Genomic DNA, 12,892 nt, shown 5'->3' with positions numbered 1-12,892 from the left:
AAGAGACATTCGGACAAGGCTTCTGGGGAGGTCTATGTTCGTTCATCTACGATCCTCAGAGGACTATACCCTACAGCACGGCGGGAATGGCGCTCCCTGAACCGTTCGGCGTTTTGTGGTTCCAGAGAATGTCATGAGAAATGAAGAGACGATCGAAACAAGCATCGCTGAAATGACCATTGCATGCTCTTGTTGCAGACAGGCTACACTCCTTCCTCGCTCCAGGCAATCCTGGTGCATGATGCGAGCGCCTTGCTTATGCTGCCATGGCCATCTGCAGGAACTTTTCTCGAATATCCTCTGGATGCACACGTCGATCCATCTTATCTGCGAACCTGCTCGCAATCTGTAGCCACGACCAGTCTGGATGCGTACCAATCAGGGCCGACAGATATTGGAGTTCTCGGAACGTGAATTCGTCATCCTCCTGTAGGGTGACCCACTCGTTCATGGTGAACTTCACCTCGCTGTGGGCGCTGGGAGCATTACTCGGTGCTTTGGCGGCAGCTTTTGGCTTATCGTCCTTCTTCTTGGACTGCTTATCCTTCTTCTTGTCGTCGGACTTCGCGTTGTTCGGCTTTACTCCATCCTTGGGCTTGTCGGCAGACTTTTGGCCATCCCCGTCTTTCTTGCCACCATCCTCCGCATCCTGTTTCTTCAATTCGCCCATGCGCTTACCGATGTCCTTCTTCGTGCGGTCTTCGAATTCATGCGCTATTTTCTGGGCGCTCAAGCCCTCGCCCATGAGTTTCCGGATCTTTGTGTCCTCATCGCTGGTGAACGGCTTAGAACCCTCGTGGTCGTTCTTCTGGCCGTCGTCTTTCTTTTCATCGTTGTTCTTCCCGCCGTCCTTCTTGCTGTCCTTCTTGTCGCTATCACCCTTCGCGTCAGGCTTTTTGTCGTTTCCATCAGAGCCTTTGTTGATCTCCTTGTATCGTGCCATTACTTCAGCCTTCGTCGTTCCGCCCAACTCATTAGCAGTTTCTTGCCAACTCTTCTTCAACACCTCTTTGTTGGCAATGATCTTTGCGTCTTCTGCAGAGGTGAAAATTCTCCCCTCAATGCCTTCCTTATTCGCATCCTTGCCTTCAGCTTCGTTCTTCTTCCCATTCTCCTTTCCCTCGCCGTTCAAGGCCTTCTTGATGTCGTTGAACGTGAACGCTCCATCCTCTCTGACAGAATTGAGTCCTGTGGATCTGCTTCGGTGCTTAACAATGGCAAGCCTACCGTCCTTGCCGATGCGTGTGACCCCCGCGAGTGACCCGGAGCTGCGTGGACTTGGGTTTCTGATCGTACCCGAGGACTGTTTCCTGTCAGTGCCATCCTCCACAAGCTCGACGAAAGGTCGAAGCCAGAAAGGAACCATATTGAGCGCGTGAGAGATGGTGAAAGTGAAAGTTGACCCGCAAGAAATTGGGATGAAAGCATTTGAAGAAGAGAGGCAGTCCAGAAGCCCTCCTACTGATTGAGATTGTAGTGATGCGCATGTGCTGGCAGTGAGTAAAGGGCCACATGTGATGGATCGTCGTACCTTCTTTCTCGAGTCGCCGGATAAAAAATTTGGCAGGATCGCGTCGAGCAGCGATATGGTGGGCAATTTGTCCGGCAAGCTTTGACTGTGGGTTGTCGCAGCTGCGAACAATGTCGTGAGATGGCCCATGATTGCGCGCGGTGATTACAGATGAGGCTGTAGTGTTTGCTGGATCAAGTGCTCGCGTCTTGCGGTGGGGAGGAAGATGCTCGAGCGAACTTGGTCGTCAAGGAAACAGATGCGCAAAGCGATCAAAAAGTCGTTTGAAGAAGCAGCACCGTGGAGATGTCATGTAAGCAAATGTATCTCTTAGCTCTGACTTTATCGGTGGCGCATATGTTCCATTCCTCCGCAGAGATGGTCGCAGTCGCGAGCGTATTCCTGTCTCTTACAAACCTCAACCCTCAAATGTGACTTGCTAGAGCGACGTGCGATGCCTCTCTGTGCGCGTGGTGACGGCGAAGCTTACACTCTGCCCGACCTCTTCTCTCGACATGCTCCAAGAAGCTGAATATTTTGGGGCGCCACTATCGCGCAGCCACAAGAGCTTTTCTCAAATGGGAGGTGCTTCTCCCTCCATGCGCTTTGGGGCTCCAGGAACAAATTTGGCATTGGAGATTTATGCAGAGTCTCAGATACGCTGGCTGAACCCGAGAAGGCACCTTGAGCTCAGTCGTCGTGGGCACCGCGAGCAGGTTCATGCCACTCCATGAATGGATCGTCGTCAATCCAAGTTGCATGTGACAGTGAGAAAGGAGAAGTAGAGAACGCCATCTCAGGGTCTGCCAAGACCGATCTCACGCGAACACGTCTCGAAGTTGTCCCCTTCAAGGAACATTGAACATTGAACTTGCAGCCTTTCAGCACGATTTCCTTTCTCGTTCTTTGGTTCACTCATACGACACAGCGACAATGACGTCCGTCATCGGTCTGTTGCTTTCTTTCCTCACATTCTCCCTTCTCAGCCATGCCCACAACATCCAGCTCAAGGCGCATTCACGGGAATGCTTCCACGAGAGCCTTCACAAGGACGACCAGATGATAGTAACATTTCAGGTCGGCGACCGCGAATTTGGGGGCAGCGGAAACTTGGACATCGACTTCTGGGTACGCACGTTTCTATGCTATGGGGAAAAGATATCAGTGGGAAGGCCGGTCAATGGCGCAAGAGCATGGAGTTATGAAAGGCACAGAAGATGGACAGTCAAGAGAATGAGCTCGTCGCTGATATCTACTCTTTGCTCAAACAGTTGCAAGACCCGAACAACCAAATCATATTCAACCAACACACCGTCAGCTCTGGCGACCACTCTCTGACTGCAAAGGTGGACGGCAAATACGAGTACTGCTTCAGCAACGAGCACTGGTCAGCAAACACCAAGGAGGTCAGCTTCAACGTACACGGAGTCGTATACGTGCCCGAGAATGAAGCGGATAAGGATCCTCTGGAGAAAGAAAGTGCGTTCATGCCGACTCGCTTGCTGTCACGATCGACGACAACATCCACTAATGCCTCACTTACCTCACAGTCCGCGAAATGTCCGAGCTTATGGCGCAAGTCAAGGACGAGCAGAACTACATCACCCTGCGCGAGCGCACACATCGCAACACGGCCGAGAGCACCAACGCGCGTGTCAAGTGGTGGAGTCTTCTTCAGCTTGGCGTACTGGCGGGCGAAGGAATTTTCCAGGTGTGGTGGCTGAAGCGTTTCTTCGAGGTGAAATCGTCCGGTCGTCCGTCCTTTGGCAAAGGCGCTCTGGGCTAACTTTTGATTTTGCGGACAAGGTCAAGCACGTTGTATAAAGGAAGACTTGGTGCTCTTTGGGTTGGGCGTCGACAAAGGCCATGGACCAGCATGATGAACAAATGTCAGACGTGGAGTTTTGATGGGAAGCTCCAAACGCTCAAATTAGACGTCGAAGAATGGAAAAGTACCTCTACTACGTTTCAGACGACGTTTGAGACGATGCCTGGCATTCGACTTCAAACTTCAAGCTCCAATTCCAAAGATGAAATGACGTTGATTCTTCTTAAAAGGTCCATCCTTGCGAATAATGCTGTTGACGTTTGAGCAGCTTCAAAGAACTACTCTTCAACAAAGGCCATGTAGGACTTTCTTTGATCGAGTCCCTCATTGAAGATAATCCACTTCACACCCGGAAGCGGCCAAGACCACAATCGATCAAGTACACTACGCTCCCCTGTCGCAAGGACGAAAGCTGGCATTCCTGAATCTCACTGGAAGACTTTCCACGCCGGCCGCAAGCGGAACATCAGTCCATGGATACCCTCCTCCAACAGTTCATTGGTCTCCCCATCATCCTGGTAGACTATGAAGCCCTGTGCCCCACGAAGCAAGCCAGTCGCACGCCCACAGAAGCGATGACACGATCACACACGACATCAGCCGCAGCCGTCGCACTGAACGAAAAGACGATACAAATTGGTCTCGCCGACTCGATCGATGATCTGTGGGACCAGATGACCAGCGCCATGAGAGCCAAAGTACGGGAGGCGTGCTACGAGGTGCTGCGTCGAACGGACGGATCGAAGGAGATTGGACACGATTTTGACTATGATAATGATGCGAGATTCCTGGATTGAATTGATCGTGCCGAAAGATGGAGGAGGAATATGTGCATAATACAAATGGGTATCTTTTATCGGGTGCAGTTGGAGATGGCGGTCTCCATCAGGACCTTGTCGTACTGCGCGTGAAGCCACTGGATCCAGGCACTCATGGGTGGTGCTGGTGGCTTGCCTTCCTTGTCGGGTTGTGCGAGGCCGTTCTGTATCCGGATCAGTATTGCGTTCCGTCTCGCATATGAGTGAGAGAGGGTGTGAGAGAGGGAGCTCGCGACTGCCACGAGCTGGCTTGTATGTACTCACGTAGAACACGCTCTTCAACCCAAACTCAGCCACGCCCTCATCTTTCTTGATCTCCGCCTGCATCTCAAATAGGCCATCGGATTCGCGTACATCCTTGTTCCGAGGCGAGTCGCCGCATCGCACAATGATCGACTCCGGCGACTTGGCGACTACCTCGAAGTGATCGGTGATCTTGGTTCCCACCTCATACGTGCTCGCCCTGAGCTGTTCTTTGTCCCAGAGATGATCGGCGGTGACTGGATCGGCGCGGTACTTCTTCTCGAGAAATCTCCGTTGGTAAGCATATCCTGTGCGATGGCAGTATAGTCAGCATAACTGCTCGCCTGACTGCTCTTTTCTCCAATTCATACCCAAGCCTCCCCATAGCCCTGCACTAAAAGCCTCGACCAATTTGCCCTCCTTCTCCAACAGCTCCGGACGAATGTTGGCCAGCGGTACCCTCCTCACGCATAGATCTTGTGTGACTGGGGCGTTGTTCGGGTTGTAGCGCGAGTACAGTGTGTGGTTGAAGATGTAATCGGTAGGTGGAACGTCCACGATGTGCGACTTCCGAGTCCAAAGTAGGAAGCCCGCGGTGGAGCCCAGCGTAGTCCAACCGGTGACAGCGAGTGCGGTGCGTACGATGCCCATGATGATCGTCAGGTATGCGTCGGAGGGTAATGTGGAATCAGGTGTGGTTGTTCAGAATGCTGCGTGGATGAGATCTGTTCCTGGCGAAGCTGTGCCTCCACAGATCGGCTAGAATTACCCGTTGGCCGAGCGCATGGTCGGGTGAGCTCCGTCCGGGCATTGTCGATGGACACCATCTTCGACATTTGGGGATTGCGAACAGTCACGGCCTCCCATAGATCTATTAGCTACCGTAAGGTACTCGAACGAAGTGATGTTGGCACGCTGCCGACGTTGAAAAGGCGATGCGCTGGTGAGCCTCGTGGTGATTCGAGCCGCGATCCGAGAATCAGGGCCCGTCGATCGCCGAGCCGCATCCGGACGGTAGAGCTAGCCTTGAAAGCTTAAAATTTGATGCTCTTCTCGCGTGGCCGCACGTTTGACGACCATCGCGCTGAGTATGAGTGTAGGAGGATGTAGCACATGCTTCGTGAAGACTCGAGGTATACCATCGACGATCGCTGTCTCGGTGGGTATTTCAAGAGAGGACTGCTCGTGATCTCGGTTTGAAGTCCGAACTGCCCTGTGATGAGCGTAAGGAAATTTTTGACTTTCGAGCTAGCCATTTATGCCTGCTTGTGAAGATGGACCCATTCGATACTTCTCAATCTTTGCGACCACGTTTGGTGAAAGCACCACTTCTACCGCGCCGTACCACTCGACGTCCTGCCACCATGGCTGCGCCTCCGCCATCGTCCTCATGCAAAGTGGTGCTGGCGGGCTCAATCGCGAAGAGCTTGCTGGCAGAAGTCGGCGAGGGTATCAAGGCAATAGAGCGTGCTCCACGCTTGCATGGTTTCCTCGCCAATGCCGACCCGGCCGCTCGTATGTACGCTGACTGGACGGCGAAGACATGCAAGGAGAAGTGAGCAACGACATACAGTGAGGAAGACCTGCCCTGTTATTAATGCGACTTCTAGTGGTGTCGACTTTGTCCTGAGAGAAGTCGATCGCGAAGACCTCGAGGATGAGATACGACAAGCCAACACGGACGACTCCGTCGACGGCATGATCGTCTACTACCCAGTGTTCGACTCGAGAAGAGACCAGACCCTACAATGGACCGTCAGCATGTACAAGGATGTCGAAGGCCTTTCACCACAACTCATCAGCAACATGTATCAGAACATTCGATTCTTGGATCCTCCCCACAACAGCATCAAATCGATCCTTCCTTGCACGCCTCTCGCCGTCATCAAGATCCTTGAACACCTGCAGATCTACAACAGCTTCCTTGATTACGGCAAGCGACTTTTCGGAAGGCGCATCACCGTGATCAACCGGAGCGAAGTCGTCGGTCGACCGTTGGCGGCATTGCTAGCCAACGATGGCGCAGAAGTCTACAGCGTCGATGTGACTGGTGTCCAACAATTCAGCAGAGGCACTGGACTGAAGAAGATCAAGCACGAATCGCGCGACATGGAAGGCTGGACTCTTGAACAATGCTTGCCCATCAGCGACGTGGTGATCAGTGGTGTGCCAGGAGATTCCTTCAAAGTGCCAACAAATCTCGTCCGAGAAGGTGCAGTCTGCGTCAACTTCTCTAGCGAAAAGGTGAGCCCATTGTCCATGAAGCTTGTGAGCGTCGCTGATGAGTACAGAACTTCAACCCGGACATCAAGGAAAAAGCCTCGATATACGTACCTGCGATTGGCAAGGTGACCATCGTCGTGCTCCTTCGTAACCTTTTGCGACTTGCACAAAACACACCACAAGCGAACGGGTTACTGTAACCCTATAAGTTCACAAGTGGGATTTCGAACAATCAGAAGCATCGATTCATGCTAAATAGACATAGAACATTGTGCAATACCCTTGGCCTTAGCAGCCTACAAGTCTGCATCATCCTCCCGAGCTTCCGGCCTGGCCCTTTGCGATTTTCTAGCAAGGTTCCAAGTATAAAGCTGCTCTGGAACTTCATCGCAATCTTTACTCCGCTTGACATAACGGCTCCAGATCCACGGAATGACTGTCCTGACTTGATAGATTGCATGCTTTCTTGTCGATACGCCGAACAGGTAGTTCAACTCCTCGAGAGACACAAAAGTCATGCTTCCAGGCGTGTGACCAAGCATGGCGCCAGCAGTCTCTCGAACAAAGAAGAAGATGAGGACAAACGCGACCACGTTCAACCCGGCAAAGATCCCAAGCAATCCAGCATGTCCGAGTGTGTCCGTGATGACTGGCACGAACAATGTGAGAAGACCGAGGCCGAACATGTTCGTGAAGACCGCGAACGACATGCCCACAACCCGATTCTCGAGCGGGAAGACTTCGGCCGACATGGTGAAGGGAACCGGACCCATCGACCAGCTGTAGAACGCCATGAAAAGATATGTCCACACGCCAACGGCTGGGATTCGTCCGGCGCTCTCTGCTGGGATGAAGTAGCTCATGCTAGCACCAAACATACAGAGAGCCATCTGAGAAGCTTCATCAGCGCCGAACAGCCTTTGGGGTGAACATTATCAGCCTACAAATGGCAAGGCGGTCAACAGCAGCCATCGTCTACCCTTCCGGTCGATCAGGTAATATGCTGGGAAGGCGAACAGAACGTTCATCAAACCAATGCCCCAGCTGAGGAAGAGAGGGCGAAAATTGCTGGCCGGATCGTTCTCTGATTCGAGAGAGCTTTGTAAAGTGTCGTCTTTGGCCGATTTGCAGAAGACGTTGGATGAGTACAGAGCCAGCACGTTCACACCTAGTCGACTGTCAGACGCTGACATAGGATCACAATGCCGTCAAGACTTACCACACAGCTGCTGGCTGATCATGCAAACCACGGCGGCGCCCATGGCCCGTCGGATTCGCTTGTTAGTGAAAAGCTGGCCAAGTTTCTGCCAGTAGTTGATGTTGATGGACCGTGTAGGGCCGAAATGTGGCATGACTCGAGCTCTTGGGATGGCCTTGGTCTCTTGCTCGTCGTCTTCCACACAGCTGTTGCCCATCTCGGCATCTGTCAACTTGCCCGAGATGAACCGCTTCTCAACGTCCATCTGGTAATGAACATATAGCAGCTCTTTGGCTGCTAGGATCGGGTGCCCACGAAGTGCAAGGAGAGTCGTGTATGCGTCCTTGTACTTGGCTGGTCCTCTCTTCATCAGGAATCTGGGCGAGTCGCTGCAGACAAAGATGAGAGTGAGCAGAACGATGGTAGGGAAGACTGATGATGCGGTCTGCCATCTCCATGCCGTCCGCCCCACACTGGAGACACTCAGATTCGCTGTCGATCCTAGGAAGATGCCCAGTGCGTCAAACAATTGCCAATTCATCACCAATGATCCTCTGATGTGGGCGGGCGAGATCTCCGCGGCGAAGACAGGAACCATGCTGGCTTTTGTTCCCATCCCAATCCCTAAGATGACCCGGCACGCCAACAGCTGCTGCCATGTGTGAACGCAAGCACCGCCAATCATGGAGGCCAAGATGAGTGCGCCGGATATTGCAATTGGCGGACGTCGTCCGAAGAAGTACTCGCTGATCGGGTCTGACAGCCAGCAGCCGATGAAGCTCGCTGAGAAGTATGGCGCTGCGTTGACGATGGCAAAGATCCACGCCGCACCACCCTTCGGATTGCAGCCGTCAAGAGGACCAATATTGAGCTGTTCCGGCCAGGATAAGTTCGCGCCGTTGCTGGCGGTTTGATTCCATCCTTGGACGACGGCTGCGACACAGAGAGTTATGATCGTCACGCGGAACTCTTTGGGCTGAGACCAGAAGCCGTGCTGGGTCTCATGGACAAGGGCATCTTTTTCCTCGGCGGTGAGATCTGGTACCGACTCCCATGCTTCGGGATCGCGAAGAATCTTGCCGGCCTGCAATTTGTTAACATTTGAGTCTACAGTGCGCAGACGATTTGGTCGAGTGAATGGGTGACACTCGCCTTGACGAAAACTCCTTCTTGCTTCAGCAGGTCGTACGTTCGCACGAACTCTTTGGTCCGTTTCTCTATTTCCTGAGGGCTGAAACGGAGCAATGGGTTGTCGATTCTTCGAACGGATCAGCTTCTTGGTCGTGCAAACCAGCTACGATCGACTTACAAGCCCTGATTATTATCGTCGAAAAGGTTCCTCTGCCCTTCGAACACCGACTCATCATCGAGATACAACTACCGAATGATCAGCTAACCATGCAACTTGTTGGGATCCTAGGTCGTTCACAGCATTTACCTGGTCAACAACATCTCTCACAGGCCCCGTGCGCCTACGCGGACCCTCACTTGGTTGTACGTCTGTCATTGCCGGTTGCAATAAAGCCAGCACGTCGCGCGATGATTGCGATAGGAGTTGCAGATCACAGCAAACCACGCGGGTCGTGGCCGTCTATCAATTAAATCTCGCGTTTGTGATGCGATGCAGGTCGCTTGTCGCACAGCGTGAGGTACTCAGCCTTGGCCAGGGTGTGATCCGCATCCGCATCTGCAGTATGTAACGTATTCACCGTCGGATTGGTTCGCGAACGCTTCTGCAAGAAGACATCCGAGACTTCGCCTCGGTAGATGTTCGCACCGTCAAGCCTCAATATTGGACGGTCAGTCTTGACATCAACGGCAGAGCTCTAGAACAGCACCTGAGGATTGCGCTCAGCTGATGTATACACATTTGAGGCCGCTTGATACTAAGGCGGTCATTAGTCGGGGTGCAATGTACGTACCATCACCATGTTGCGTAGGTGAGCCAGCTAAGCCTCCACCACGAGTGTTTCGGGCGGCCTCCCGGGCGCAAGCGGCACGCCGAGCACGACTTGCATCTTGACCGGTCGCTTGTACGATTGAAGAGGCAACGGATCGACGTCGTGCAGTGTGTGTAGGAGTGCAAGCTAGCGGGTCCGGGGAAGTGTGGGAGGAATTCGCTTGCAGCAAGTCCGGGGTCGAGAAGACAGCCCATGGCTGCGTGGCAGTGCAATGAACAGAGGGAAAACGAGAGCCGAGGAATAAGGCCAACCTGCGGCAGGCAACAATATACAAGCGACTGCGGCATTTGGTTGACACTCCTTGAACGATCACAGGATTTCTCCGCGAATCACCCTCGGACGGATGATAGGTGACTGTACAGGCCTCTTTTATAGCCAGGCAGTGCTACAGTTCCTGCAATCCTGCACATGGACGATTTACCACGGCAGACATGGCGGAGCTACAGACCATCGCTGCGGTCTGCGACTTGATCAAAGTAGCATACTACGCGGGCGTGTTCCTGAAGCGAGTGAAAGATGCCGACAAGATTGCCGTCGAGACCGGAGATCGACTGAGACGTCTTGCGGGCGTGCTGAGAGGAGTACAATCGGTGCTGGAAAGCAGAGAGTTAGAAGGTGTCGACGATGCTGCGTCTGCAACCAACGATGCGGCTGTCGCGAGACGCATCGACGAGTCTGTCAAGGCGTGCACAAAGACACTCGAAGATTTGCAAGCGAAGATCCGCAGATTAGAGTCCACAGATCTGCGAACGACGGCGTGGCGCGTATTTCTAGAGCGAGTCAAAGGAGCACTTCGAAATCCTACCATTACGCGCATCAATACGGAGCTTGAAGCACGTATACAGTCCCTCTCGACGGATCTCGCGGTACTGCAATTGTTCGAACAATCCAAGACGAACGCAACGATCACCTCGAACCACGAGGAGTTACTCAAGGCGATCGAAAATGTCGGGATGCAGGTCATCGAAGGGCACAAGTTCTTGTTGAGCGAGAAGATGAAGGAGAACCAAGGGCAGGCGATGCGTGACGAGCATCGTACGTCTGCAGGTCCGTTGACCAGGGCGGCAACCGATCATTCGGCGAGAGCGGACGATGACGCGATCCGAAGCCTTTCTGTATGTCTCCGGGCGGCGGAAGACGTCCATGAGCGATTCAGTTCGGAGTACGTGCCCGACAACCGCTCTACACGAGTCCGACGAGACCTTGCGAGCGGCAGTCCGGACACTCCATTGGGAATGACAACGCCGGCGGCCGGCACCGTGTCGCCAGCCGACGAGTTGGAGGACAAATTTTGGGAGGATCCGACGGTCGACGATCAATATGAAGACGAGCTCAGCGACGATGATGTCTACCCGCAGCCGATTCTAGACGCACACATCCAAGCGTATGTCAAGCGAGCTCGTGAAGAGCGTGACGCTGGCCACTTCAACCAAGCAGAGTTCAATCTCAACCTTGCGATCAAGAATTCGCAAATCCGCGAGGCACACTATGGTGTTGAATTTATTGCGCGAGGCATGATGCAGGAAGAGATGGCGGAACTGCTCCAGAAGCAGAAGAAGTGGGCAGAGGCAGTCAATTGTGTGCATCAATTGCTTCGCGAGACGGCAGCTCCGGGTCCTGGTCCTGTCTCCGGCGAATCCCTCACTCTCTCACAGGCGAGACAGCATCATTTGCTTGCATCCATCTACTACGACAGGCATCTGATCAACACTGGCACCGCGCTCAGCCATACAAGCGCAGATATCGAGAAAGCCGAGAGACACGCCCGTATCGCGTTCAAGAAACGATGGGGTGTGTATGGCAGTGGCGACAGACCAGAGGACGAGGCGAAGCACCAGAACGCCTGCGTCCAGTTACTCGTGTGCATATTGGAAAGGCAGGACAAGACGGTCGAGTCCGGAGAGTTCAACAAGCTATTGTTGCACGACTCGTCGTCCAGTTATACCGAGAGCATCAGGAGGACTTCGACTAATACAGCTCAGCCGGCGGAATGTTACGAGGTTATCGATAAGCATGAGTTGCTGGTCGAAGCCATCAGATCGAAGGACACAGAGCAGATCCAGAATTTGCTAGCCGGCCGAGACCTTGACCTGGAGTGGCTGTCTGCAGAAGGCAAGACCTTCCTCATGCATGCAGTGGAACAGTCGGACGAAAGCACCGTCCATCGACTCTTGGATCCTGCCATGGGAGCGTATGCGAACACCGCGAATAAGTCAGGTCTGACAGCGTTGCATTTCGCAGTGATGCGCCAGCGGCATGACATGATTCGCTGCCTTCTGCACCACGATGTGGACATCCAGCCTCTGGACCTCAGCAAGCAGGCTCCTATCACGAAAGCCGTCCGAGCCGGCGACATGACGGCGGTGCAGATCATCTTTGACCGAGACGAGACGACTCTGCAGGTCAGAGGAGGAGACGAATGGAGCCTGTTACACTATGCGGTCACCAGCCGGAAAGCCGGGAGAGAGATGATTCACCTGCTTCTGGACCTGGCTCCGGACTTGAAAGATGCAGTCGATCAAGCCGGAAAGACAGCGTTGCACCATTGCGTCCAAAACGAGCAGCTGGAACAAGTGGGTGCGTTGCTGGACCATCAGCATCATCCAGACATCGATGCGACTGACTCCGTCTCGCGCACGCCGCTGTATCTGGCAGCTTCCAAAGGCCCGACGCCTCTTCGCGAAAAGATTGTGCTCTTACTCCTTCGACACGGAGCAACGGTGGACGAACGAAGACCGCCACCGCGAATGAAGCATTATGCAGCGCTTCGGCGCAATGCTCGACGAGACAGTACGCTCTCGCGGACCAGTGTGAGTACATCTGGCACCATTGGGACGACTTCCACGGGTACGTCGCGACTCTCCCGCATGCTGTCCAGTTTGAGATGATGGGCAACGGCTTTGTGTCGTGCGAGGTGCTCTGCTGTTGCTTGCAGAGCGGTGTTGATATGTCTGAAGTGATACCCTGGATTGATGCGTGATCGTTCTTGTGATAGTGGAGATGATTTCGGTGGGCAAATCGTGGCTCAGAATAATAGATATCCATAGATATTCCACGATGCGATGGAGTCCTTCTTCACATCCTTCTTGGCCAGTTGCATTGCGATGATTG

The 12,892-nt window shown here is 53.4% G+C and overlaps 5 protein-coding genes across 5 annotated transcripts; 3 read left to right on the top strand and 2 right to left on the bottom strand.

Annotated features, from left to right (window-relative positions):
- Window positions 1-2,109: 2,109 nt before the first annotated feature.
- MYCGRDRAFT_84074 (uncharacterized protein) lies at window positions 2,110-3,296 on the top strand (the record flags this gene model as incomplete). Its single annotated transcript, XM_003857064.1, has 4 exons — window positions 2,110-2,159; window positions 2,497-2,638; window positions 2,782-2,989; window positions 3,061-3,296. 4 exons carry the CDS (start codon window positions 2,110-2,112, stop codon window positions 3,294-3,296), a joined length of 636 nt encoding a protein of 211 aa, XP_003857112.1.
- An 895-nt stretch (window positions 3,297-4,191) lies between these two features.
- Window positions 4,192-5,050, bottom strand: MYCGRDRAFT_32504 (uncharacterized protein; the record flags this gene model as incomplete). The annotated part of the gene is made up of 3 exons (XM_003856520.1): window positions 4,192-4,296; window positions 4,421-4,707; window positions 4,771-5,050. The coding sequence occupies 3 exons, from the start codon at window positions 5,048-5,050 to the stop codon at window positions 4,192-4,194; spliced, it is 672 nt and encodes a 223-aa protein (XP_003856568.1).
- Window positions 5,051-5,723: 673 nt separating this feature from the next.
- Window positions 5,724-6,822, top strand: MYCGRDRAFT_66908 (methylenetetrahydrofolate dehydrogenase (NAD(+)); the record flags this gene model as incomplete). Its single annotated transcript, XM_003857065.1, has 3 exons — window positions 5,724-5,954; window positions 6,010-6,643; window positions 6,691-6,822. 3 exons carry the CDS (start codon window positions 5,764-5,766, stop codon window positions 6,820-6,822), a joined length of 957 nt encoding a protein of 318 aa, XP_003857113.1.
- Window positions 6,823-7,023: 201 nt separating this feature from the next.
- MYCGRDRAFT_22102 (uncharacterized protein) lies at window positions 7,024-9,080 on the bottom strand (the record flags this gene model as incomplete). Its single annotated transcript, XM_003856519.1, has 5 exons — window positions 7,024-7,512; window positions 7,567-7,790; window positions 7,842-7,914; window positions 8,023-8,895; window positions 8,979-9,080. Coding segments are annotated over 5 exons (1,761 nt in total), but the record flags the coding sequence as incomplete, so codon positions are not given.
- A 2,734-nt stretch (window positions 9,081-11,814) lies between these two features.
- Window positions 11,815-12,406, top strand: MYCGRDRAFT_102764 (uncharacterized protein; the record flags this gene model as incomplete). The annotated part of the gene is made up of 1 exon (XM_003857066.1): window positions 11,815-12,406. A coding segment is annotated over one exon (498 nt), but the record flags the coding sequence as incomplete, so codon positions are not given.
- Window positions 12,407-12,892: the final 486 nt, after the last annotated feature.

The sequence above is a fragment of the Zymoseptoria tritici genome, chromosome 1 (genome assembly GCF_000219625.1).
Source record: "Zymoseptoria tritici IPO323 chromosome 1, whole genome shotgun sequence".
Classification (NCBI taxonomy): Eukaryota; Fungi; Ascomycota; class Dothideomycetes; order Mycosphaerellales; family Mycosphaerellaceae; genus Zymoseptoria; species Zymoseptoria tritici.
Note: the sequence above shows the minus strand (reverse complement) of the source record. Positions and strands in the feature narration are given on the sequence as shown.